The following is a 23383-nucleotide window of genomic DNA, read 5'->3' on the forward strand; positions in this document are numbered from 1 at the left end:
ATACATTTTATTGGGTATATAATATGTTTGTACTGGGACTGTACTGGTATTGGATAAAAAAAATTCACTAATACAACTAAAACTTATTCAATGTCTATTACCAGGAACAAACCCTGCCTCAGCTTACTATCTGGCCAGGAGGGCAGACATTTAACAAGAAAATTCAATTGCCAGTTTTCAGAAAGAAGTCCATGTGAGATCCCAAGAAGATAGAGCTCAGGAAGGCATCTGCTCTTCCAAAGTGTACGCATGGCAGAGCTGGGGGAACTCCAAGCACCAAATGGAAGGGGTGGAGGGCCATCAGACCACTTCCACGGATTCATTAGCCTCCTGGCCAAGCACCACCATAGCCAGTTGAACCAGTCTGAGTGGGAATTGATATTTCAGGTCAGACCTTGGATTTTTTTCTTCGGAGTGCCTGATAAAATATAAGATACCCAGTTAAGTTTGAATTTCAGATCAACAACGAGTAATTTTTTAGTAAGGTCTCCAATGTTTGGGATATACTTGTATAAAGAGTATTTATCTGAAATTCAAATTTTTATAAAATTTGATTTTATTTTACTCTTTATCTGTGTGATTTTATTTTACTCTTTATCTGTGTATTTTTATTTGCTACATCAGGCAACCCTAGCAGGGTGGCTAAGAACAAGCATCGTTCTGCTGCGGCACAAGAAAACCACAAACACAACGCCACCACGACCCCGGTAGCCTTCCGCCCCAAAAGTCTCTCCAATTCGAAGCCAGTGAGAACGGGCTTCCAGAAAAGAGACGCTGTAACTAGGTAACCAAGACGCGAACCCACTCGACCTTCCGCAGAATTCAGGTTTAGAAGTGCGGTGCATCCTGGGAGTGAGTTTTCTAAGTTCGGCTTCGCTTCCAAAGGCCACCAGACTACAACTCCCAGCAGCCCTAAAGGCTCGCTGCGAGTCACGCTGGGATTTCTGACTTTACCCTGAGGAAAGCTCCTGGTAGGCTGCTTGTGTCAGAAGAGACAAGGGACGGTTTCTAGAGATTCGCGACACTAAGAATTCATCTAAAAGGTTAAACCGAGGATTACTACTTTCGATGCAGAGAAAACTAGTCTTCCCGAACATTGCGAAAACATGTGCCTACGCGCGCTGACGTTACATCCCGCGCTGAAGGGTGGGGACTGAGCGGCGCTCCTGCACGTGATGCCAGCGCATCTTTGCGATTGGCCGCCTCGGGGGCGCGGCGCTCGGGCGCGGACGCCTCGGATTGGTGTTTCGGGGTAGCGGGGTGGGACTCTGGCTGCAGCCGCGGGAGGTCCGGACACTGGCGGCCATGGGACTCGCCGGTAAGTGCGCGTCTGACCCTGCGCCGGCACTGTCGGCCGCTTCCGGATGGGACTGGGCTGCACCCGTGGGAGTGTGGCCGGCGATGGAAGGGGCGAACCTGGCGAGGCTTAGAAGCTCGGAAGTCAGGGTCGAGAGCCTCTGGAGTCGAGTGGGGCTGAGGGGCGCTGGGGCGGCCGCGCTGGAGCCGGTTCCGCCCAGACTGAGGCGGGCAGGGTGAAGGGCTCTGGGACCCCCAGCCTCAGACCCCTGCCCACTGTCTGGCCATCCTCCTCCTTTTGGGCCTGGCGAGACCCTGCTTGACTCCAGCGGGGTCGCCGATTGAGCAGGGTCGTCCCTTCCTTGGCCCTGGCGCTCTCCGGTGACCTCTCAGTGAGTGAAGCCGGGGAATTGCCCAGGGTGTGGGTGTGGAAGCACCGTCCCCTTGACCCACGCCCCCGCAGGGTCTCCCTAAAGCTCTTTGGGAGCCTCTGCTGCTGACTGCCCAGGGACTCGTTGGCCATGGTGGGTGTAAATTTACGGCCATCTCGCATTTGCCACTTTAGTGGCTGGGTGGAGACCTTGGGCAAATCGCTCAACTTGTTCGGCTTCTCATTTGTAAAGCGAGGGAGGTATTCCTGGATCTCCAAGCCTCTCGTCGGCTTTAAAATCTAAGATTCTATGGTTGTTCCGTTTGTTCAGCTTTTACGCCATAAAGATGTTAGGTGTGATAACCCGATGGAAGTAGGCTGACTCCTCACAGAACGTTTGCAGGTTAATGACAAAACTTCAGATAATTTCATGTGGTTCTTTACCCCTTTTTTTTTAATCACTCATATTTTTAAATTGAATACAACCGGAAATTCATGTTTAGGTGACAAACCACAGTAAGAAAATGTTACTGAAACCACTTAAAAGTACAAAACTGAAGAATCGCAATATTTGGTAATCTTGAATCTTAATTAGTAAATTCAGGTCAACAAACACTTATTGAGTATTTCTGAGAATATATTTAAAATATAGATGATTTTGTTGGCAAGAAGAGATAATTAAGGGTTTACACAGGCTGTTACTTTGCATTTCCTGAGTTTGCAGGTGAAATCAGAAACTCAGACCTTAGGATGGCTTTCCATTGTATAGTTCAGTTTCCGGAAGTGTGGGGATCTCGTTTGTCAATCTGAGGAAGATTTTCACTAGCTTTCCAGGACACGCTTTAGCGTGATAGTACTGGGTACTGAGTGGGCATTTTGTGCTGATGAGGATCTAGAGGACCCCTGAGATCAATATTTCCTACGTTAGATGTAGAAAATGGCCCCAGATCCACTCCATCTCGAATTGAGCCTTTATCTTTAGACTTCAAACCAAAGAGAGGGACACTTCTGGAAGAAAGGCCTACTTAACTGAAAGAAAGGTTAAGAAAATGAAAGCAGTTTATTGCCATCCTTGAATAAGGAAGAGGAAAACATAGATGGGTGTCAGCAGCATGTGCTGTAGGTGATACTTGAAAAAGCTACTGTCAAAAAGACACTTCTAGCTCCAGGTATATTTTAGTATAAGCCACACAGTGAATAGCAAAATTGTATGAGATTCGTTGCATCAATGGCTAAGCTCTAGAGCCGGGTTGGCAAACTTTTTCTGGAAAGAACCATATATTTAATTATTGGAATGAACTGGTTTGTTAGCATAGCACATTCTTCTGTACTGTGATGTAACAAACTAATTTTTAAAAATTATGTGTAGCAGTATTTTTAAAGCAAAATGTAAGGGCATTGTGCAATCTAGTTTTGTTGTATAGCACAGAGTAAATACTAAGCAAGTAAATGTCAGGTGAGTAATTTCATTATATGCTTGTGTTTTATTTCTCGGGGGAAAGCTAGCAAATTTACATTAGCATAAAACAGTGTTTGTATCTGGATTTGGAAAAGGTAATGTATTTTGTCTCTGAGCTGAGATCTTGTTTTAATCTCTCTTTCAGGTACTAGACGACACATAACCGAGTTGCACTGAGGACAGATGCCTAAACCATCTCAGCATGGCCTATAGAGGAGGACGTGGGCATGGCCAGCCTCCCTCAGCTCTGCGCTCCCGTGTTAGCCCTGGAAGTCTGTCGACATGTAGGACCCGCACCCATAACATATGCATGGTGTCGGACTTTTTCTACCCTAACATGGGAGGCGTGGAAAGCCACATTTACCAGCTCTCTCAGTGCCTGATTGAAAGAGGGCACAAAGTGATCATTGTCACCCATGCTTATGGAAATCGGAAAGGCATCCGTTACCTCACTAATGGCCTCAAAGTCTATTACTTGCCTCTGAAAGTCATGTACAACCAATCTACAGCCACGACCCTTTTTCATAGTCTGCCGTTGCTCAGGTGCATATTTGTTCGGGAGAGAGTCACAATAATCCATTCACATAGTTCTTTTTCTGCCATGGCCCATGATGCCCTCTTCCACGCCAAGACAATGGGGCTCCAGACAGTCTTCACGGACCATTCCCTTTTCGGATTTGCTGATGTCAGCTCGGTGCTCACAAATAAGCTTCTAACTGTGTCTCTTTGTGACACAAACCATATAATTTGTGTCTCTTACACTAGTAAGGAAAACACTGTGCTAAGAGCAGCACTGAATCCTGAAATAGTGTCCGTCATTCCTAATGCTGTAGATCCTACTGACTTCACTCCAGACCCATTTAGAAGGCATGATAGTATAATAACTATTGTTGTTGTCAGCAGACTTGTTTACAGAAAAGGTAATGAAATGATAGCTACAATTGCACTGCACAGACTTTTTTTTTCTTGTAGAAAGCTGTTGAATACTTGAATGTAATGATTGTTTGGCTTTTCGTTTTGTTCTATGGTTTTATAACTACTTCTGCATTAAATATAGCAAAGAAAGGTCTAATATTGTCTTATACATCCAAAAAGAAATTTTTGGAATGGTGGTGAATGCTTCCCGCTCCCCCCACCTTTGATGCTTTAATAGTTACTTAAAAATAAAAACCGTAATCTGATGTTGTTTAATAGGTCAGGTCTTTTTAAAGTTAAAACAGCCGTGTAGTGTGGTAAGAAGTAAAAGGCTGAGCCCACCATGTAGCCCTTTCTGATGGCAAAAGTCATGTCTTTCATTGCAGGTATTTTAAAAACTCAGAAAAAGCACAGGGGTGAAAACTAAAATCAGCTGTAACTGTACTATTCAGGGATGACCCTTAGGAATATTTTGATTTACAATTCTCCTGTGTTTTATGCATATCCTCAAAATCAATGAGCTTGTCCCACACATGGCTGTTTTGCGGCTTGTCTATTTCATTTAGTCACAGATTGAGACATTAAGAACATGTAGGCAAGTAAGTAGTGAAGGCAGGGGGATTAGACAGCCTGGAGTCTGATCCTGGCTGCATCCCGTTGTGTGATTGAGGACAAGCTACTTAACGTCTCTGAGTCTCAGTTTTTTCCTTTGTATTATTTGGGCAACAAGGGGAATCTTGTAAGGGTTCGGTGATGGTTCCTCTGAAGTACTTAGGCCAGTTGGTATTTGATAAGTGTCTGCCGTTACCAAGAAGGATTTTTTTTTTTTAGTGCCTCCGCAGCACTTACTGGACACCGCAGTAGCATTCGTAGAGCCTCGGGTACTAGAAGCTTGGAACAGTCTGATTATTCAAAACCTAACTGGTCTTCTGGATGGTATTTGAAAACCTGTCCAGTAATCAAAATTGTCACTTCAAGTAGGGAATTATTAAAAAAATAACATGTACCCTTCCTTAAATACTTGAATTTGACTCAAAATGTTATTAACGTGCACGGAGTTGCCAACAGTCTGATGTCGGCTTGCAGGCGTAAGACTACTGGTCTACCACTTGGAGCTGCGTCAACTTTCTGGCACAATCTCCTTCAAAAAGCATAATTTATAGTTGCCAATTTGGGTTTTTTTTTTTTTTTAAGCGGGGTGAGAATGTAATGGTATATGAAATAATGTACTTCTATTTTATACAGTGGTTTAAGATACCCCCTGATCTGACTAGAGCTTTTTTCCGTAACCTTGCTTTGTTGGATTTTTCGAACCATTCAGCTTAGTTTCATAGAAACTTATTCTGTCAGTTTATGTGCTGTTTAACTAAATTACCCAATGCAATAAGAAGTGTAACTGGCATCAAACACGTGGACAAATGCAGCTGATTGTTGGTAAGCGCGAAGCTCAGCGGTGGGATCAGCAGCGTCCCGGTGTGTTAGGGACCGGCCTGAAATCCACGCATGGGCCTTGGTCAGTAGGCTTTATATTTGGAACAGAGCCTTGGTTGATCCAGCAATCCACTTAAGCAGAGGTTGGTGGGAAAACTGCTGAACTGCATTTTCTGGGGTGAAGGCATGCTCTTGTGATGTGCTTTCATTCCTGAATCAAGAAGATGTGAATGGACCAGCGTTCTCTGTTTGAATCCCTCTTGGGATATTGGTGATGTGTTTGTTGTAACTTAGAAAATGTGCCTAGTTTGTCTCTTAATCACACAGTATACCTTCGTGAGATAGCTAGCCGAGCAAGCGTATGATGCACGCATGGTCGAGGATCAGAGCAAAATGAACAATTTGTACAAAGATTAAACCTGTTACCTTTACTTCACTAGTGATGGTATTTTAACCAGCTGAGCTAACCACCAGCCACAGAGTGAAGGTATGGCCTGTCATGTTCTCAAATTCAGTACTTTGACAAATACTGAACCCTCTCCATATGCCAGGCACTGTGTAAAAAGTAACTTTCTCAGAAGGAACGGCCACATCCGTAGCCCAAAAGTGAGTAGCTGTATTTCTGGTCCGTTACTTATTAATTAATTAATTTCCTTAGGAGGTGTTCCTTTGGACCAGTTCTCAAAGGCCCACTGCCACGTATTGAGAGAGAGGATAAGTCCCAGTTCTTATCCCCCAGGTTTTCTGGCTACCTTCCTCCTCCTCTAGAGCCTGTTTTGCTCTCAGTCAGGGTTTCCCAGTGCCCTGTGCATGCGCAGGCACAGCCCACTTCCTGCTGTGGTGGTAATGACAACTTCCATTTATATTCTGCAGTTGATAAAGCCTGTGCATGGTACAGTACCTCACTTGACCCAACAACTGTAGGGTAGATGTTATCTGCATGTAACAGACAAAGAAACTGAGTCTCAGAGAGGGTAAGTAACTCGCTCAGGTTACACAGTAAGTATCAGAGATGACAAACATGAGTTCAGCTCTTGAGTTAAGGTCTCCTGTTCCCCTCACCTCTGGCCCAGCCTCTAGGTATATGTAGATTGATTAGATTCTATGAAATACTGTTAGACTGAGCTTTAAAAGCAGTTTGAATCATGATTTTCCTTTGTCCATTATTTTGTGTGACTATGGCAATTGAAAGCCCTTTTGTATGTTCCATTGTGTTAGACTCCTCTTAGAGGCAGGAGAGTATCTTTTATTGTTTGGGAAAACCTTTTATTCTTAGAATAATGTTATAGATCATTGATAATATTAATCACTTCTGTTTCTTATAAGGTAGTTGTCAGGATTAAATGACATAATGCACTTAAGGGACATAGCCCGATGTAGTAACCACTCAGTAAATGTTAGTTGTTATCAGCAGTTATGATTATTACTCTATATGTGTTGCATTTTTCATTTGAAGAATGGGTTCTCAACCTCTGTATTAGAAGGGAGAAGGAAAGGAAAGAAAGAAAATGAAAGAATTAAAGGAAGCTAAATGTTAAAAGTCATTAAGCCACCTTCTGGTTTATGTAGAAATCCAGTTGATGGATTTTGTAATTGTCTCGAAACAAAGATAGCTAAGATTTTAATGAGAAACCTTCACAATTCAGAAAAGCTGCATGTGAATTTATGTTTGCTAATGCAATCATATTTTGAAAATACTGGCCGAGTTTACTTAAATCCTTACTTTGAATTATTTAATAAAAATGACCCCGCATAAATGATTTCTCCCACCATCTTTTTTTATAATTCATCTGCCTGTACTTGGGAAGATTGATAGAAAAAGTGCAATTCTTATGTATGTGCTTGTGTATGTATGCATTTCTTAATAAACTTTTAACTGGGTTATTTTACATTTACTTTTACTTTTGAATGTGTCCAGTTGATAGTTGTTACTGAACTAAATTCCCAAATAGTGTCAACATTGCTGTCACTTTAGATAGCCACTTTCAGACTGGTAGGGCATGGTTTATGTTACTGCTTTCTAACCTGAGGTTGTGTTTATGTATTATAAGAAAAGTATTTCATTAAAGAAAGGAACCAAGATGCACCCTTCTGTTCTCTGGACTATAATGATCTGGCAGTTGAGGTCCTGCCACCTTCATTTACTCTCCTTCAAGGGAAGTGGGCTATGTACGGCAGGTTTGGACGGACTGCTCTTAAATTTGGCTGATGCTAAAAAAAAAAATTTTTTTTGACTACTACTATGGCGTTCGTTCTTTACAAGATCCTCTGTACAAACTGCCTTCTCAACAAAGTGGAGGCTGCAGTTACACTTTGTTGCTTAGCCCCTTCCTGTGGTGGGAAGTGGAACACATGTAGAAATTTTGTAGCTGAAAGAGACCTTGGACTTCAGATACATCTGGTCTCTTCATTTTCTATATCAGAAAACTTTCCCACAATCAAAGAACTTGCTCATAAAATGGCTGGGACAAGACGTAGATCTCCAGTCAGCTGTCAGGCTCTGTAGAAAACTTAAATGTTAGCTACGTCAAATACCTTTTTTAGAAGTAGGTGATGTGTAAACACAAGTGAATAACTTAAAGAATATTACGTTAGAATGAAACAGAGTAGTCCGGGTATTGGGTAACAATGGATGTCAGTGTATGTATCTTTAAGAATTGCAACTCTTAGGATACCACTGGTAGTTTGGATACTCCACCTTCCCAGGAAAGGTTTGAGAGTTTCTCTACTTAAGGAGGGCATAGCTAATACTTTTCAAAGTGAGTGGTTTCTCAGTTCTGATGAGTTGTTTTTTTTTTTTAAGTTTAAATGTTACAATTTCCAACATTCAACTTTATTTTATATTTTCAGGGACTGATTTGCTTAGTGGTATAATACCTGAACTCTGTCAGAAATATCCAGATTTAAATTTCATAATTGGAGGAGAGGGACCTAAGAGAATCATTTTGGAAGAAGTACGAGAAAGGTACCAGCTCCATGACAGGTATTGATGGATTCTGTATTGTCTTGGGTGAGAAAATATATTACCTAAATTCAGTTTTGGTTACATGTGTCTGTTAAGTGGGCAGCTTCTCCTACATGCACTTGATGAAAAAATGTAACACGAGACCTATTTTAAAAAAGTGTGTATAAAATGGGAAACCTTAATTTTAACAAATCACAATTTAATTTTTTTTGTTAGTCCAATATTATTTGACTTTTAGGGGCAATGGTTGGAAGTACCCTGGAAGGCACGTGCACGCGCACACACTCACACACACAAAACAACCACTTTGGAAATGTTTGTAGATTTTCAAGCCTTGCTGAGTTGTGATTTATATAGCATGGCCCAAATCATGTAAATTGTCCTGCACACACAGATTCAAATACTTCTCTTTCTCAGTAACTTAGAAAGGTGTTTGCTGTGAAGCATCAATTTAAAAGGGGCCTTTTTCTGTTTAGAAATGACTCTTTAATAATTACTCACCAAAGCATATTAATATCTTCACTAAATGCCAACTAATTTTGGAGAAGATGAAATTTGTATGCGTGACAAAAGTTAGAAATATGTTAGCTGCATGAGTTTTAACCAAATATCTTTAAAAGACTCTTTTAGATCAGAATTTGGGGATATTAATCTTTTGCGGTAGAAAACATCAGAACCAGCAGTGATCTAAGTATAATGTGAATAGCACACTTGGCTTCTAAATGATATTTACTTTCTAGCATGATTTTCACTCCCTTCTTTTCTTCTTTCATTTCAAAAACCAGAGTGCGTCTCTTGGGAGCCTTAGAACACAAGGATGTTAGAAATGTCTTAGTTCAAGGACATATTTTTCTCAATACTTCCCTTACCGAAGCATTCTGCATGGCGATTGTGGAAGCAGCCAGTTGTGGTTTACAGGTAAAAAGCTTTGAGGGCTTACATGTTGGGGTTCCTGTACTTGTTATTCTGAAAAATAAGCAGATGCATTCTGTAGTGACTTTTAATTTAAGTTTTGCTGATTTTCCTGAGATATGAACTATGGTGTATTGTATATTCTTTTTCTCTTTTTAAGGTTGTAAGTACCAGGGTTGGTGGAATTCCTGAAGTACTTCCAGAAAATCTTATCATTCTGTGTGAGCCTTCCGTCAAGTCCTTGTGCGAGGGTTTGGAAAAAGCGATTTCCCAGCTGAAGTCAGGAGCATTGCCGGCTCCCGAAAATATCCATAACATAGTAAAGACTTTCTACACCTGGAGGAATGTTGCGGAAAGAACTGAAAAAGTATGTCATGTGCTAAGCAAAGGGTATTTGAAGATTGTGTCTAAATTCTTGGCGTTTCACGTACACGTTTGCTTTTTCTTGTATAGATTTACCCTTTCTGTTGCTTAAGTATATGAAATCTCTTCAGATGAAAAGAAATGCACTGTGTACTACTTTTGGTGTATGCTAGGCTGAGTTTCTAGTCAACTCATTGCATTTGACATCTGAAAATAGCAGTAATGCCATCTAGACCTTTCATTAAAGTGGCCATAGAGGAAGTTACCGAATTTTCTAGAAGTCACAACCATTAAAGGCCAAACTGATACTAAAATCTACTCTTAGACATTTTCTTGAGACTGTTTCTGATTCTAAAGCATGTCGGTCTATTAGAAAATACATGGTTTTGCTTAGTCCGATGGCGGCAACTTTAACACTTGCAAACGTTTAATTCAGGCTCCTTCCCAAAACTCTTGCGTCACCTTGGCTAAGTACCTTGATTATCTATGGGAAGAGGATTTTTGCATCTCTGGGCTGACTGAGAACATAGTAAGTTAGGACTCAGAATGCACGTGACAGATATTGGAAATAAAAAGCGGCGATAGAGAATTTGTAGCTGCTCTCTTAATTCTACCTGTTCTGCACAGGCCGTTTCGATCCTTTTCAACTCCTCCTCCGTAGTTTAACTGTGCTTATTTAGAAAATTGATGAAGAAATTAAATTGGAGTTCACACTGGAAACATACTTTGTCAACTGTTCTAATTCACCAGTCTCAGCATAATTCGGACTGAAATGTATCCCAGATGTTTTGAGGGTAGAAGAGCTAGCTGGAAACAGCCGTACCTTTCCAGAGGCTGCTGGCCTGTAGAGCTCGCCCTGCACGTCCCAGCCTTCCTGAGTTCCAAAGGAGATGGCTCACAGGTCCACTGTGTGACAGTGACCACAAGTCATGCTCGAATGCAATCGAAACAGATAAATGCTGGCCTCGTTTATGTGTTGGAACTAAGTGTGTTTACGGATCTTTGTTTTTAAAATATTTCTGAATTTTGTGCTTAGCAGCGCTTCCAAACAGCAAGCCACCTACTACTGGTTCTCAGTGGTAAACGTTGTTTTGTTTGCCAAAAGTGTTTGACCTATGCCATCTACTAAAATTTCCCCTATCTTTTTCCCCTTCCTTTTATTTGGAGTCCACGAAATGGTTCTGTATACTCTCACCATCCGTGCTCAGCAACACGGCCTCCCGTGGCTGTGGAAAGAAGAGCCTCTCTGTACTCAGCAGCGCACTAGATTAGAGCTCTCTGATGGTGGTTGATGTCTGCCAGCTAGCCGTGAGAGCTGCTCAGCCGAATCAAGGAATCTTAGAAGGCCAGTCCTGCTTCAGGAAGTCACTGCTGAATTAACTATGGCCTCGACAGAGGTGACCCGAAAAGCGGTTCCAACTTCTCAGGACTTTGGAATTCTCGTAGTTGGTTAAAATTGATGGTGATCCCCTAGGGGACAGGAGCCCTGGCATATTCGTCTCTGTGTGATGCGGTGTCTAGCCCAGTGTTCTGACCAGGATCAGCACTCCATACGTGTTGAATCACATGGCAATAATTACTTTAATTTCATTAATCACGTCCTTACTAAAACAACAGCAACGAAATGTAAGCGCCTCCTGTTTGCATCTGTAAAGCATCCCTGGTCCGTGCAGGTCGTTGTTTCTTGTGGGTCAGAGTGTTCACTCTCGGCCTCTCTCCCGCCAGGTGTACGACCGCGTGGCAGGAGAAGCTGTGTTACCAATGGACAAACGACTGGACAGACTCATCTCTCACTGTGGCCCAGTAACAGGCTGCATTTTTGCTTTGTTGGCTGTATTCAACTTTCTATTCCTCCTTTTCCTGAGATGGATGACTCCAGATTCTATCATCGATGTCGCAATAGATGCCACAGGGCCCAAGGGCGCCTGGACTCATCAATATCCTTACAGTAAAAAAGGGGGCGAGAATAATGAGATGTCTAAACCCAGTTAGAAGAAAGCCTGGATTGTAAGGTTTTACACATTTGTAATAGTCCTAGTAAGACGATGGAAAATAACCTTGCTTTTTTCTTTTTTTTTTAAAGTTAATTTAGTAAGTTATGCTACCTCTATATCATTCAATGTTTTATTTTGAGGAAAGATAAAAACTTATGCAATTCCTGAGTGTAGAAACTCCTTGCACTTAACTTACTTAAGATTTAGGAGAGAACATTGAAGCCACTCAGGTATGAAATTTTTCAGACTACTGAAATCCCTCTAACAGATGTTTTAAAATTATATTTTGGGAGCTTTGGGTGCTGAAGGGCCAAATGTTTTCTGGGCATTTTTGGGCCAATTTTAAATGTTCTACCATCAATTAGACATTCACCAGATGTTTACAGGTTTTCTTTCGGGAAGTACAACAACGATATGAACTCTTTGAGTCCTGTTCAGACACATTTTAGTCATTGAGGTCATGTTCTTAGACGTTTATTTGGTACGCTCAGTGTTACAGATCGTCAGCAGGTTTCTTGAGCAAGATGGTCCATCAGTTATTGGCATGTTTTAAGCATCTCCTACTGTGTGTAGAACATTGAAGTAGACACTTCGTGCTGTTGAGGACCAGGGGCACATTCAGATGCTCTTTGTTTATCGCTCAGATGGCTCACTTCATTGTAGTCACAGTTGACGGAATGGTAAACTATCTAACATGCCAAAAATGCTCAGGCTTTCAATGCCAGGAAAAATGGTCGGCAGACTCCGATTACTTCTTCGATCTTGTCGTATGCGTTCTCCTAGGTAGAGCCTTCGTCTTAATTTGTGTGTGTGAAAAAGCTTCTTGCTTCTGGAATGCTAGGGACCAATACCACTGTTGGCGACAGCGCAGAGAAACCCTCCGCGCCTTCCCCGGCGTCACTGAGTCCTCTGTAAAGGCCTTCGTGTTTTCCGAGCAGGACGCACGAGCTGTGCCATCTCCAACTCAGCTGCTCCCCTCCGCTACCTTTGGTAGAAGTCACTTCCCTTCACTTGTGGCCTAGCTGCTGTCTGAGAAGTCTTGTCAGTGTGCAGGAGTCTTCACCCCAGTATGTTCTATTTATAGCTAATTGAGTCTGAAAATTGTAGGAACACAGTCTCTTTGTGGTTGTCTGTTGTTAACTGTAATCGTTGTTGCCCAGAGCCATGGGTTTTTAAACCCCAAATTATCCACATGGTGTGTCTTATTAACTCCTTGAACTCCTTAAAGTACGTTTTTGTGATAAAGGACTGTGAAATCCAAAGAAAGAGGTGCTTGTGGTGCACTGGGAAGCTGCTGGCAGGATTGGGGTTCTGTACAGGATTGGTTTCCTTTTGTTTTTAACGACAACGCTCATAAAACTTCTTTTTTAAAAAGTATCTTAACATGCCTGTTAACCGGTTGCCACTGATCTGTAAGAAATAACGATTTGTGTTTTGTGCCAAAACACAAATGCGCGAGTGCGATTCTTAAAACCTGGAAGCTAAGGGATCTTTTGTTAAAGAAAAATGGACTGACCCGAACCATTAAATCTTATTGGGATTTTTAATGCACAGAAACTGATTTATGTAAATATGAAATAAACAGTGCCAATATGCACGCTAAAGCAAGAAACTAACCTGTGTTTTTATTTATTCGCTTCAGCAGTTTTTAAGGGCATACTACTATTTGTTCTTACATTTTTGTTTCTCAGCGTATTTTTGAGATGGCCATTCATTTCAGATGGAAATGGGATGTCAACTTGCATGTAAAATATGTAATTTGTAAATCAAAATTATGTCCTTTGTTTTTAACAAAGGGAAGTAAATTTGCTTGTTCTAGTAAATCTTAATTTTCAGGCTTCCTGGATACCTTAATTGTAACTGTCAGTGTTGCACTGGTCAACATGTGGAACCATATTGTTCGACCCCGCTACTTACATTTATTTGAAAGTGAACTTGCAGTGATGAGGAATTTATGAAAAATATATTGTATTTCTTTTGATATTACAAAAACTAGCACATATGAAACTGGTTTATGAAAACACACTACATGTCCAAAAATAAAGACCAAAATGACATTTTGACAATTTTCTGAGTTTGTCTTCTTTGATGAAGAGAATATGATTTTACTCGCTTAACCGTGCCCCACTCCCACCCCCTCCCTCGTCTGCTTGCTCTTTCACTGCCATTAGATGTGTTGCTTGGTCTGTTAGTAAAATAGGAACTGTCCTTCAGATGATGAATTACTCTGTCATCTTTTCTTTCTAGAGTACGTTGTCTCTACTCATGGAGTAGCAAGTTGAATTGTGCCTCTGTGTCCTGATCCACACAAGCCCTGTTTTTCCCTGCGCTGGAGTTGTCGCATGAGACAAGTGAATACATCTAGAAGCTATTGTGTGTGCAAACTACATAATTACACTTTCTATCTTGTGAGCTATTTTAAAAGGAATTTGAATTTTGATTTCATTTACAGAAGCCCAGCTTCTCCCACCCCTTTTGTTGGAAGCAGTGGAAAGCAGTCCTCTACGTTGGTATGTTCTGATTTATCTTACGCCAAAACTCATTTTTGGCAAAGTCAGGGTATCACAGGTCTGTGTTTACTTTTGCACAGGATTTTTAAAGGCCTCTTCTTCTCCGCGTTCCTGAAAGAATATGGCGAGATGTTAAATTGTATCATCCCGTGGCTGGGCTTTTTTAAATATGAAATTCTAAAAATTCAAGTTCTGTACAAAATTTAATTTGTATTCACTAGTACTTTGGGGAGTTGATTTTCCCTTGTTCTTTATATTTGGCTATGGCTCAGTGGTTCTTAAGTGGATGTGGTAGGAGGCAGGGGTGGAGGGGGGCTGGCGATTTTGACCCATAGGGGACACGTGGCAGTGTCTGGAGACATATCTGGTTGTTAGCCCTGGATGGGAGTGGGGGTGTTGGCATTGAGTGGACAGAGGGCAGAGGTGCTCCTGGATAGCCTACAATGCTTTTGGATAACCGCGTGCCCCCAACAAAGAATTATCTGGCCCCAAATATCAGTAGTGCTGAGGCTGAGAAACTGTGGTGCCACAGAGGATTTCGTCTGTGAAGGATGCTGTGAATTAACCCCTTACTTCAGTGGCCTTTTGTGCCCATCTCAAATGTAATGCTCAAACGTAGTTAAAGATGGTCTCTCAGAAATAGCATAGACATCCATTTGAACCTTACAAAAAAGCCGAGCTCCTGATGGCCAACTTTTCTGGTGTATAACACAGAAAGTACAGTCATGTTTTAAATGAAGATTAAGGCCCGAACAAGATTGAATAACATCCTATAATGTCACTGGGCTGACTTGAGTAAAGGACGGGCTTCTTAGAGGGCAGTGTTCTTGTGTTCACAGATGCTTGTGTTCGCGGATTCTCCTATGTTGGCACTCTCTAGGTAGGAAGCTGTAGGTCGGGACTAAGCTGGGTCCAGAAACCCTGTATGTTGATCTCAGTTCTTGGGCTTGGGAACTGCACCGGATCCTCCCTGGTTCTGTAATTCACTGAAATGGACGCAGCTTATACTGTGACACAAGGCTGTCTGCTCACACATCAGCCTTTCCCCAGACTATAGGGAGCCAGTTCTCATAGAGGTCGTCATTCTAATTTGCCTGAGTGCTATGAGAAACTCCCATATTTTTTGCACAAAGCATTTAGTAAGTAAGATTTCTTTAGTCTGCTCTTGCAATTTTTTTTTTTTTTGGTTTGCCTTTTTCAATAGTTTGTAGAGATTTTTGAAAATCTAATATAGCCAAGAATGAAAGAGGAGACCTGGATTTTCCTCATCTAATTTTTGTAGGTGAGGGAAATGAACAAGAAGTTGATTTCCCTTGTATTGGCCCGCCGACACACGTTGAAGAGTTAGGGCTGGAAGAGAACTGTCCCCAACGAGGGAAGGTATTGATACATAGAATCTTTGGGTAATTCACCCAGAATGGAGGGCATCTTCTTCATCCATTTTGCTGTAACTCTTCCACAGTCAAGGAGAGCGCCCATATTCCAGTCCGAGGCACCACCTTTACTGACACTTGAAATGGGAAACGCATGATGGGCTTTGCCGGCAGACCTTGTCACGGATGAGACCATGAGAGCAAGTGGTCTAATGCTTTCAATCGGACACATCCACTTGGAGAGGCATCCAAGAGGGGCCCTTTACTAAATACTGCCTTAGAGTAAATGGTCTTGTTCAGATGGTCATATTTTAGATTGGAGCATTATCTCCCCAAAAACCTCAGGAGGAAGAGAAAATGAAATGGTCTGGCGTCAGTTCTTCCCACTTCAGATAACTTGCTCCATCCCCATGGGATCTGAGAAGTTTGTTTTCTCTCTCCAATAACTGCCTTCCCACATAATGTAGCACAAATTGGGATTTAGGAATAAAAAAGATCCAGCCAGGAATCCTGTGTGTTAAATAGCACTAAGGAATGCAGGTCTAAAAGGAAGTTTCTGGAGTTCATTCCACATTGCTATGAGAGACTGCACACGCAGCCGCCAAATCACAGTTAGCTTAGAATGTACGAGCGAGTTCTCAGTAACAGGAGCACCAAGGGCTAGAAAGTTGAAAATAGATGTCATATGATACCAATTATAACTCAGTGAGATTTTGCAGTACCAGGAACCTATACAGAGTGTAAGCCAAAATGGAAGACAGTCCTGTTTCCTATGGCTTTAAAAACATTTTTATTACAATGTTTGCTACTTTTTTTTTCTTCAAACTTTTAATTAAAGTTTGTTTGGCTCTCCTAACTCACTTCTATATCGTCAAAGGAAATAGAAAAGAAGCGGCTAGGATAGCAGAAGAGATCTATGGTGGAATTCCAGGTAAAAATACACGGATTTGCTCCTAAAACTTAAAAAAAAAAACAACCCTCCTAGATAGTTCATATGAATAATATTTCTAGAGGGCAGATTTTATTTATACTTTGGCTTTGTGTGGGTAGTTTTAAAAATTATTATTTAAAGTAGCAAATGATTTTGACTGCACCAATTTGAAGGATTTTCAGCTTTATTTTTTGCAAGTTTGTAGTTCTGTTAGTGGCTCTTATTTAAGAAGTAAATAGGGTAGTGGCTTTCTAAGAGTATTTGCAGAAACCTCATTTCTACTAACCTAAAGAATGACTTATATGGAATAATTTTCTTTAATATTTTTAAGCAAACTTTAACAATGCATTCTAACAAGACTAAGTTTCCTCAGGAAATAGAATGACCAGTAAATCTGATTTAAAGCAGCAAATGTGGCATGCTATATATATTTTTGTGTTGTCATTTGCAATTCGAATCCATTAGCTACTCATCACTGTCAGGAGAAACCCTGCACTAAACCCATTTATACACGGCGCTGTGCAAAGCCCTGCCAACAAAGGTTTTTCTAATATGAAATGCCAGCATTTGGGAAAAACATTTTAAAATCTCATGCTCTGTAGGGTTTAGTCTCCAGTTCTCTGAAGAAATGATTCACCTTAATTGGAGTGAATTGCCGCAAAAGTAAATGAATCAGATACACTTGTCACTGCTGGGATGGTCACTTGATAGAGGAGTATTTATTTGTAAACAGAGTTCACCATTTCCCTCTGTATTCTTAGTGTTCATAGGGGTTCCAGGATGATGTCATTCCTGATCTAGTATCCATGTCAATTTGTACCTGGGATTCTCTTTCAAAATAGACCTGTGCAATGTGATTCCAATACAGTAGATTAAGTTTGAAGACACTAAATGACGGTAGTCTCATCCCCCCCAAAAATAAGACCTCCAAAGGCAAAGCCTCAGAATGCTTCAGTTCACTGGGGGAAATGAAGAGAATCTTGAAGTTTCAGGAAGTGTCAGAAGGCCCGGAATGTGGAAAGAGGTTTCTTTCGGGGATTACATTTGTCACACGTTTCAGGGAGGTATGTTGCTTAGACTGTTTTAAAAAAAGTTTCTCTTTCATTTTGAATTAAGTGTGATCTGAAAATCTGTTTTCTAATTTAATATGTAAGTGTGGGCAGGGGCTTTCTAAGAGTTTCAGTAACACAGTGTGGATGTTCTTGTAGATTGATCCTCCTCACGGCTTAAATGAGGTAAAGTCCAACAAAGTCCATATTGGCAGGAGCATGTTAAGAATGTTTTGTCCTGTTGCTCACGTGCATTGTTTCTGTCTTTGTCATCCTGAATTAAGTACACTCTTAAAAAGATTCAGTAATAGTCAAAACCCATGTAAACATGGTTTGGATTTAGGTCTGGACCATAATACAGATTTCTTAAATAGAGCTCATTCATTCTTTACCTCAAATGTCCTCATTTGGTCAAGTTCCTAGGATAATATTCATTTAATTTGCAAGTAGCATGGTGTTATAAAGTCAAAAGCATATTTTTTGATTATCATTAATGAGGCGGGGGAGAATAGTACATGTCAATTTCTCAGTTTAATTTCCTTTCTATGTATACATATATGTGTGTGTGGATGACTGTGTTTCTGAATACACACACACACCCACACGTATATATAGTAGACAGTATATCCAGATGTGGTAAATAAGGCTTCCTATAATAATGTAGGCAGCAGCATGCCAGAAACAGTGTTGTTGTTTTTTTTCTTTTGACACTGTTAGGAGTCAGATGCTATATACTTAAAGCTAGATGTATTAAAAATAACGAACAGAATTTTGTGCCGGTCTTCAGCTCAAACTGGAAATTCTCTTTGCTGCTCACGGGTCAGACAAATGTCGGTTGGGAAAATATGTGACATTTAATCAGTAAGTTAGCTAATTGACTTAGAATAAGTCTCAGTCCAAGGTTAAATTTCTTGATTCCAATAGCATATTATATTCCTGTAAACTATCATCAGAGCTGTCAAAAACAAGGGGAGGGTAGTTAAAAACTCAGCCAGGACATAGTTTAGCCTGCCATAGGTCCTGGCACGCTTTCTTCTGGACTCTCATATTCTGGAATGCATCATTCAATATGTCTTTGTGGCTTAAACTATTACATTTGTCAATAACTTACCAGACTTGAGGTAAACTATGGCTGGCGGGTTTTTTGATTTTTCGGGCTTCTTTGTGTAATTGGTCAATTATAGATACCTATGTATTTAAGTTTAAAACATTGTCATTGGCCCTTGGTGCTGCATCTCGAGCACCGGATGAATCACTGGATCCCACCATCAGCCCATAGAGATTTCTGCAGGCATTTTCTCCTGACAGATGTGGTATATGATTTTTCCGCCTTTGCTTAATTTGGCCAGAATTGAAGCTATATTTAGTCCAGGGCTTGGTCATCAAACTTGATAAAAATAAGGTATCGAGCTACAGGTTGATCATCTGTTTTCATGACCCTTGGGCCAGACGTGGTTCAGGATTCAGGAGTTTTGGGGATACTGGAAAGACTGCACGGCGTGTACAGTGTATTATCTCACAGTACTCCCATAATCAAACATTTTGATATTTCTATTTCTGTATTATATTTGATATTTTACACTAAGCGGAAATACAAATGAAAAAGAATAAATTGCTTAACCTGAGTCCTCACCATGTTTAGCTGCCAAAGGAGTTTGCATCAAACTTGGGGGAAAGCTTGGTTTTCAAAATGTGGGCGATTTTACAACTGCAGATAAGAGATTGTGGAACTATTGTACTCTTTTTTTTTTTTTTTAATTTTATGTTAAGCCAAATGTAAAAGATTAGTTGGAGTCTGAGTGTGTAACACTTAGAATCAGTTGACCTTGTTCTAAATTCAAAAAGGACTCACCTTGATTTGATGGCCACACCTCTGTGTGACTCAACATCCTGATTCCTTTTTCCTGTCCTTCCCCTTCCACCAGGTTTTTCCTGCTTTTGGTCCATTCTTGCCTAATCCTCTACCTAGCTTTCTACCCTTGTTGAGTTTTGCTGGTTGTCTTCTCAGGCCTTGGCCCAGCCACCCTCTGCAGAGTGACCTCTCACAAGTGCCTGCTGGCTTTCCCAAATTTGGACACCCAGTCCTTGGCAGGGGCTCTGCCCACACCCCCTGTTACCTTTAGCCCACAGCTCTCCTGCTCGTGATGGGCTCAAGGGCACCTTCTTTCTAACACCCTACAGAAAGATGTTTGTTGACCATGGTGCATCTCCTGACAAGAACTGCGTGTTCTAGAGAGTATGCATTTTAACTCAGTTTTAGTATAATATTTTAGGTATCCCAGGAAATTATTATAATATGGGTTTTTGCCAATTACCTTTGTTTGACTTAAAATACCACTAATTCTGCTAGGCTCTTGTGTATATTTTGTTTCAAAATTGAGATTCCTTTTGAATTTTTTTATTTGATAGATGCTACAGGAGAAGATATTGGTTCATATGATTTTGGAACTTGAACTAAGAGAACAAAGATTGTTCCATGTGCACCAGAGATTATAACCAGTTAGGTGGTTCTTTAAAAATAATAAACCAGTAATCTTAAATACTTGTTGGACTTAGGAAGGGGAAAATTGCAAAAAAAAATTTTTTTTTAAATAGTCATAATAAGTTTTATCTTGAATACTTGGCACTCAGACAACTGTATTCCTTCGGAACTGATTTTGTTATTGAAATCTGTGGTTTTAGAAGTTGTCATGAAATTGTTATTCAAAGAATCTGAGAACTAGAGATATGAATCATATTCTGAGAAAAAGTCAAAGGGGGGGGGATGAAAAAGTACTTGAACATTTTCCATACACCTCATCAGGAACAAGTAAACATATTTGTCCAGTAAACTATCTTCCTAATGTGCTTGCAGCCCTGTGACCCAGGCAGTCTGCCAAGGGGCTAAAAATAGGCTGCCTTAGAAGAGAATGGTTGATTCCTACTTAGGCGTTCGTTTATTTGGAGAGCTTAGCTGATATTTCCTGAAAGGAATGGAAAAACTCCCTAGTTGCCAGCTACCTTTTATCCCTAATTTCTCACAATTAGCTCCAATTTGCAAAACAAGACTGATAAGAGTGAGAGGCTGCGTGTTGGGAATAAGAAGAGGAAAACAGGAGAGCCCACCATGGTGGAGTTGCTGGAAAGGGTTTTGTGTGAAAACTCAAGGTCCTTGGAAGCAAGTGCTGGAAAACAATGTGACTAGAAAGGTGACTTCCCTTGAGAGTGGTTTTGTTTCCAGCTGGGAAGCAAAAATGAGTTCTACATTGAAGGTGATGTGAATGGATTCATTTCATGCTATGTATGAGGAGATGGTGGATAGAGCTAAGCATCTTGGGCCGATAAATCGGCCTTGAAGTTAGGCGGGATTTAAAACTAGTAGTTCTTAACGCCAGAGCAGGGGGTGTTCTAAGTCACAAAACCTTGGAATTCGGTACTGTTTCTGCCACTTGCTGCAAGTGAGATCTCTTCATGTGGGACAAATGGGTTGGCATGCATTTTGGGGGTGCTCCCTCTCTGGAAGGCCAAGGGTGGGGGCTCCAGGAGAAATACCAGTTGAAATCAGGGGCCCCTGACAGGAAGGGAGCTTGGTATTTCCCTCTCAAGGTGGAAGTCCGCTCAGGCAACTTGCTGAGCTGCCCCCCGGGCCGAGCTGCCCCCCCCTGGGCCTCTCCTATAGGAAAAGAGAAGCGGAGAGCAGTCCTGTGGTGAGGGACAAGCCAGGGACAGCTCACCATTCCTGCTTTCATGGTGGAGTGGAAGATGGCCCCACAGGCTTCCCATGACGTCAGAGGCAGGGGTGTCAGAGGGTGCTGCATTAACAGGGGCACCAGGAGAGGTGGCTCAAGTGGACTGACCTGTAGACTAGTTGTTTCAAAATCTCTTTATTGAAGTACTTTGTAAATACAGACAAGGGCACAAATTCTAAGTGAACATCTGCATGGATTTTCACAAGGTGAACGTGATCAGGTTTCGGCTCCCAGGAGCCAGAAACTGCATATTATCAGCACGGCCCCTACTCTTTCCTCTTCCAGTCAACCCCCGCCCCTCCTTGGGGTCCTTCTGACTCCTAACACCCCAGGTGAGTTGGGCCCCCTTTCATACATTAGAGAAAGGGATCACACAGCACATGCTCTTTGGTGTCTGGCTTCCTTCACTCAACATTACGTTTGGAGATCTCTCCATTGTATGTGTGCAGTGGGTCTTATGGGACTGGTGAGTAACAGAAGTTACTAGAAATAGGACAAAGATGTGGTTAAGGTTCCTGCTTCTCAGAAGGAAAGGGGACGCCACAGCCCACCTGGAGGTAAGTTTTAAAAATAATAAAGCCATTTCATGTTAGTATTCTAATTTCATAATAGCAAGTTACCATGTAAACCTTGTTTTTATTTTTGAATCAAACACTTAGATAATATACCTTCAGGTGACTCGGGTTGACTGGCTTTTCTTGGAACAAAAGAATAACCGAGCTGTGGCTGTGGGTTTGCTTCTTACATTGGTCAGGGGGCTGAGTTGCCATCCGTGGGTGAAGACTGTCCTTCCAACCCCAGTGCCTGTGTCCATTGCCAAGAGCAATGAGGCAAGAGGGCGACGCGTCTGACATACAGTTCATGTTGAATGAGGGGGAGATGTATTAGAAGAAAACCAGGGCTGACTAACTGAGGATTATATGCATTCATTATCTCATTATTCTCAGCTTATGCAAATTATAAATGTCAAAAGAGATTTAAAAATACTCCATTCATCAGCTTTTCACTGACTCAGGAACAAGTGGAGATACGAGCACAAGATTTTTTCCCTGTTAACATTTTTATCTGTTTTTCTTATAAAAGCATCACACATTCGTATCAGGAATATGAAAACCCAGTGATTATATGTGTATACAGATAAACTTATATATAAATTAGTTCCAGTTTATATATGTGTGTGTATCACACTTTTTAGTTTTGGAACTAATTTCAAAGTGACAGAAAAGTTACAAGAGTGGTACAAAGAATTCCCACTTCTCTTTGCCCAGAGACCTGCATTCCTATTTAGCCAACTATCCTAATAATGTCCTTGAGAGCGAAAGGATCCCATGTGGGCCTTTAGATGTTGTGTCTCATCAGCCTTCTGCCATCTGCAATGGTTCCTCAGTCCCTCCTTGAACTGGTTACAGGCCACTTACTTTGCAGAATGTCCCTCGGTGAGTTGGTTCACAGTGTCCTCGGGGTTCGATTTGGGTTATGCATCTCGAGCAGGAATATTACACAAGCTATGGTGTGTTTTTATCGTTGCATTCCCTCCGACAGCACGTGATGTCACCCATTGCCCATGACACACTGTGCCAATCTGTCCCATCACTTCTGATGCTAACTTTGATTCGCTGGGTAAGGTGGTGTCTACAATTTTGTTCCACCATAAAATGGCCCGTCTTTCCTTTATAACTAGTAATTATTTTGTGAGGAGACAACTCGAGTCAGATTCGACAATTTCTTCTACATTTCCCAGTTGGTGTTCTACTGTGAGGAAGAGCTTCCTCCTTGCTATGTATATGTTAATTTATATCAGTGAGGACTTAGAGATTCCTATTTCATTTGATAGGGTATAATCTCCTACTACCATTTTTTATTTCGATGCTCAAGTCATCCCATGTTTGACCAGTGGAAGCCCCTGCAAGCCAGCTTCCATGTCTTTTTGACATGTCCCATCATTCATTGTGTTTCCGGCAAGGTGTTCGAGGCCCATCTTATATTTTTCCTGGCCTGGCCCCGGAATCAGCCATTTCTCCAAAACCTTGTTAAAGTAATATAAATATGAATAGAAACATAAATACATACATGTTGAAAATCACCTT

General features: G+C 41.3%; 2 protein-coding genes across 4 annotated transcripts in view; both read left to right on the plus strand.

Moving 5' to 3' along the window:
• Positions 1–1261: 1261 nt before the first annotated feature.
• On the plus strand, positions 1262–11798 carry PIGA (phosphatidylinositol glycan anchor biosynthesis class A). Its single transcript, XM_021680761.1, has 6 exons — positions 1262–1318; positions 3271–4045; positions 8322–8454; positions 9222–9354; positions 9509–9715; positions 11437–11798. Exons 2-6 carry the CDS (start codon positions 3328–3330, stop codon positions 11701–11703), a joined length of 1458 nt encoding a protein of 485 aa, XP_021536436.1. The 5' UTR covers positions 1262–1318; positions 3271–3327; the 3' UTR covers positions 11704–11798.
• A 4540-nt stretch (positions 11799–16338) lies between these two features.
• The window catches only part of ASB11 (ankyrin repeat and SOCS box containing 11), a 30878-nt gene continuing 23833 nt past the window's right edge, over positions 16339–23383 (plus strand). For 2 of the 3 annotated variants that reach the window (XM_021680736.1, XM_021680742.1), the window contains exon 1: positions 16339–16519. In XM_021680736.1, the coding sequence (XP_021536411.1) occupies positions 16339–16519 (181 nt within the window). Of the gene's footprint in view, positions 16520–17465; positions 17584–23383 lie in introns of those variants that run through there. The other variant, XM_021680749.1, reaches the window with a different exon arrangement.

The sequence above is a fragment of the Neomonachus schauinslandi genome, chromosome X (genome assembly GCF_002201575.2).
Source record: "Neomonachus schauinslandi chromosome X, ASM220157v2, whole genome shotgun sequence".
Taxonomy (NCBI): Eukaryota; Metazoa; Chordata; class Mammalia; order Carnivora; family Phocidae; genus Neomonachus; species Neomonachus schauinslandi.

Excerpts from the sequence above, each read along its gene's own strand:
- PIGA (XM_021680761.1), top strand. The coding sequence starts at position 3,328 with ATGGCCTATAGAGGAGGACGTGGGCATGGCCAGCCTCCCTCAGCTCTG. Across the intron at positions 4,046-8,321 it reads CAGACTTGTTTACAGAAAAG|GGACTGATTTGCTTAGTGGT; the intron begins GTAATGAAATGA and ends TTATATTTTCAG. Across the intron at positions 9,716-11,436 it reads TTGCGGAAAGAACTGAAAAA|GTGTACGACCGCGTGGCAGG; the intron begins GTATGTCATGTG and ends CTCTCCCGCCAG.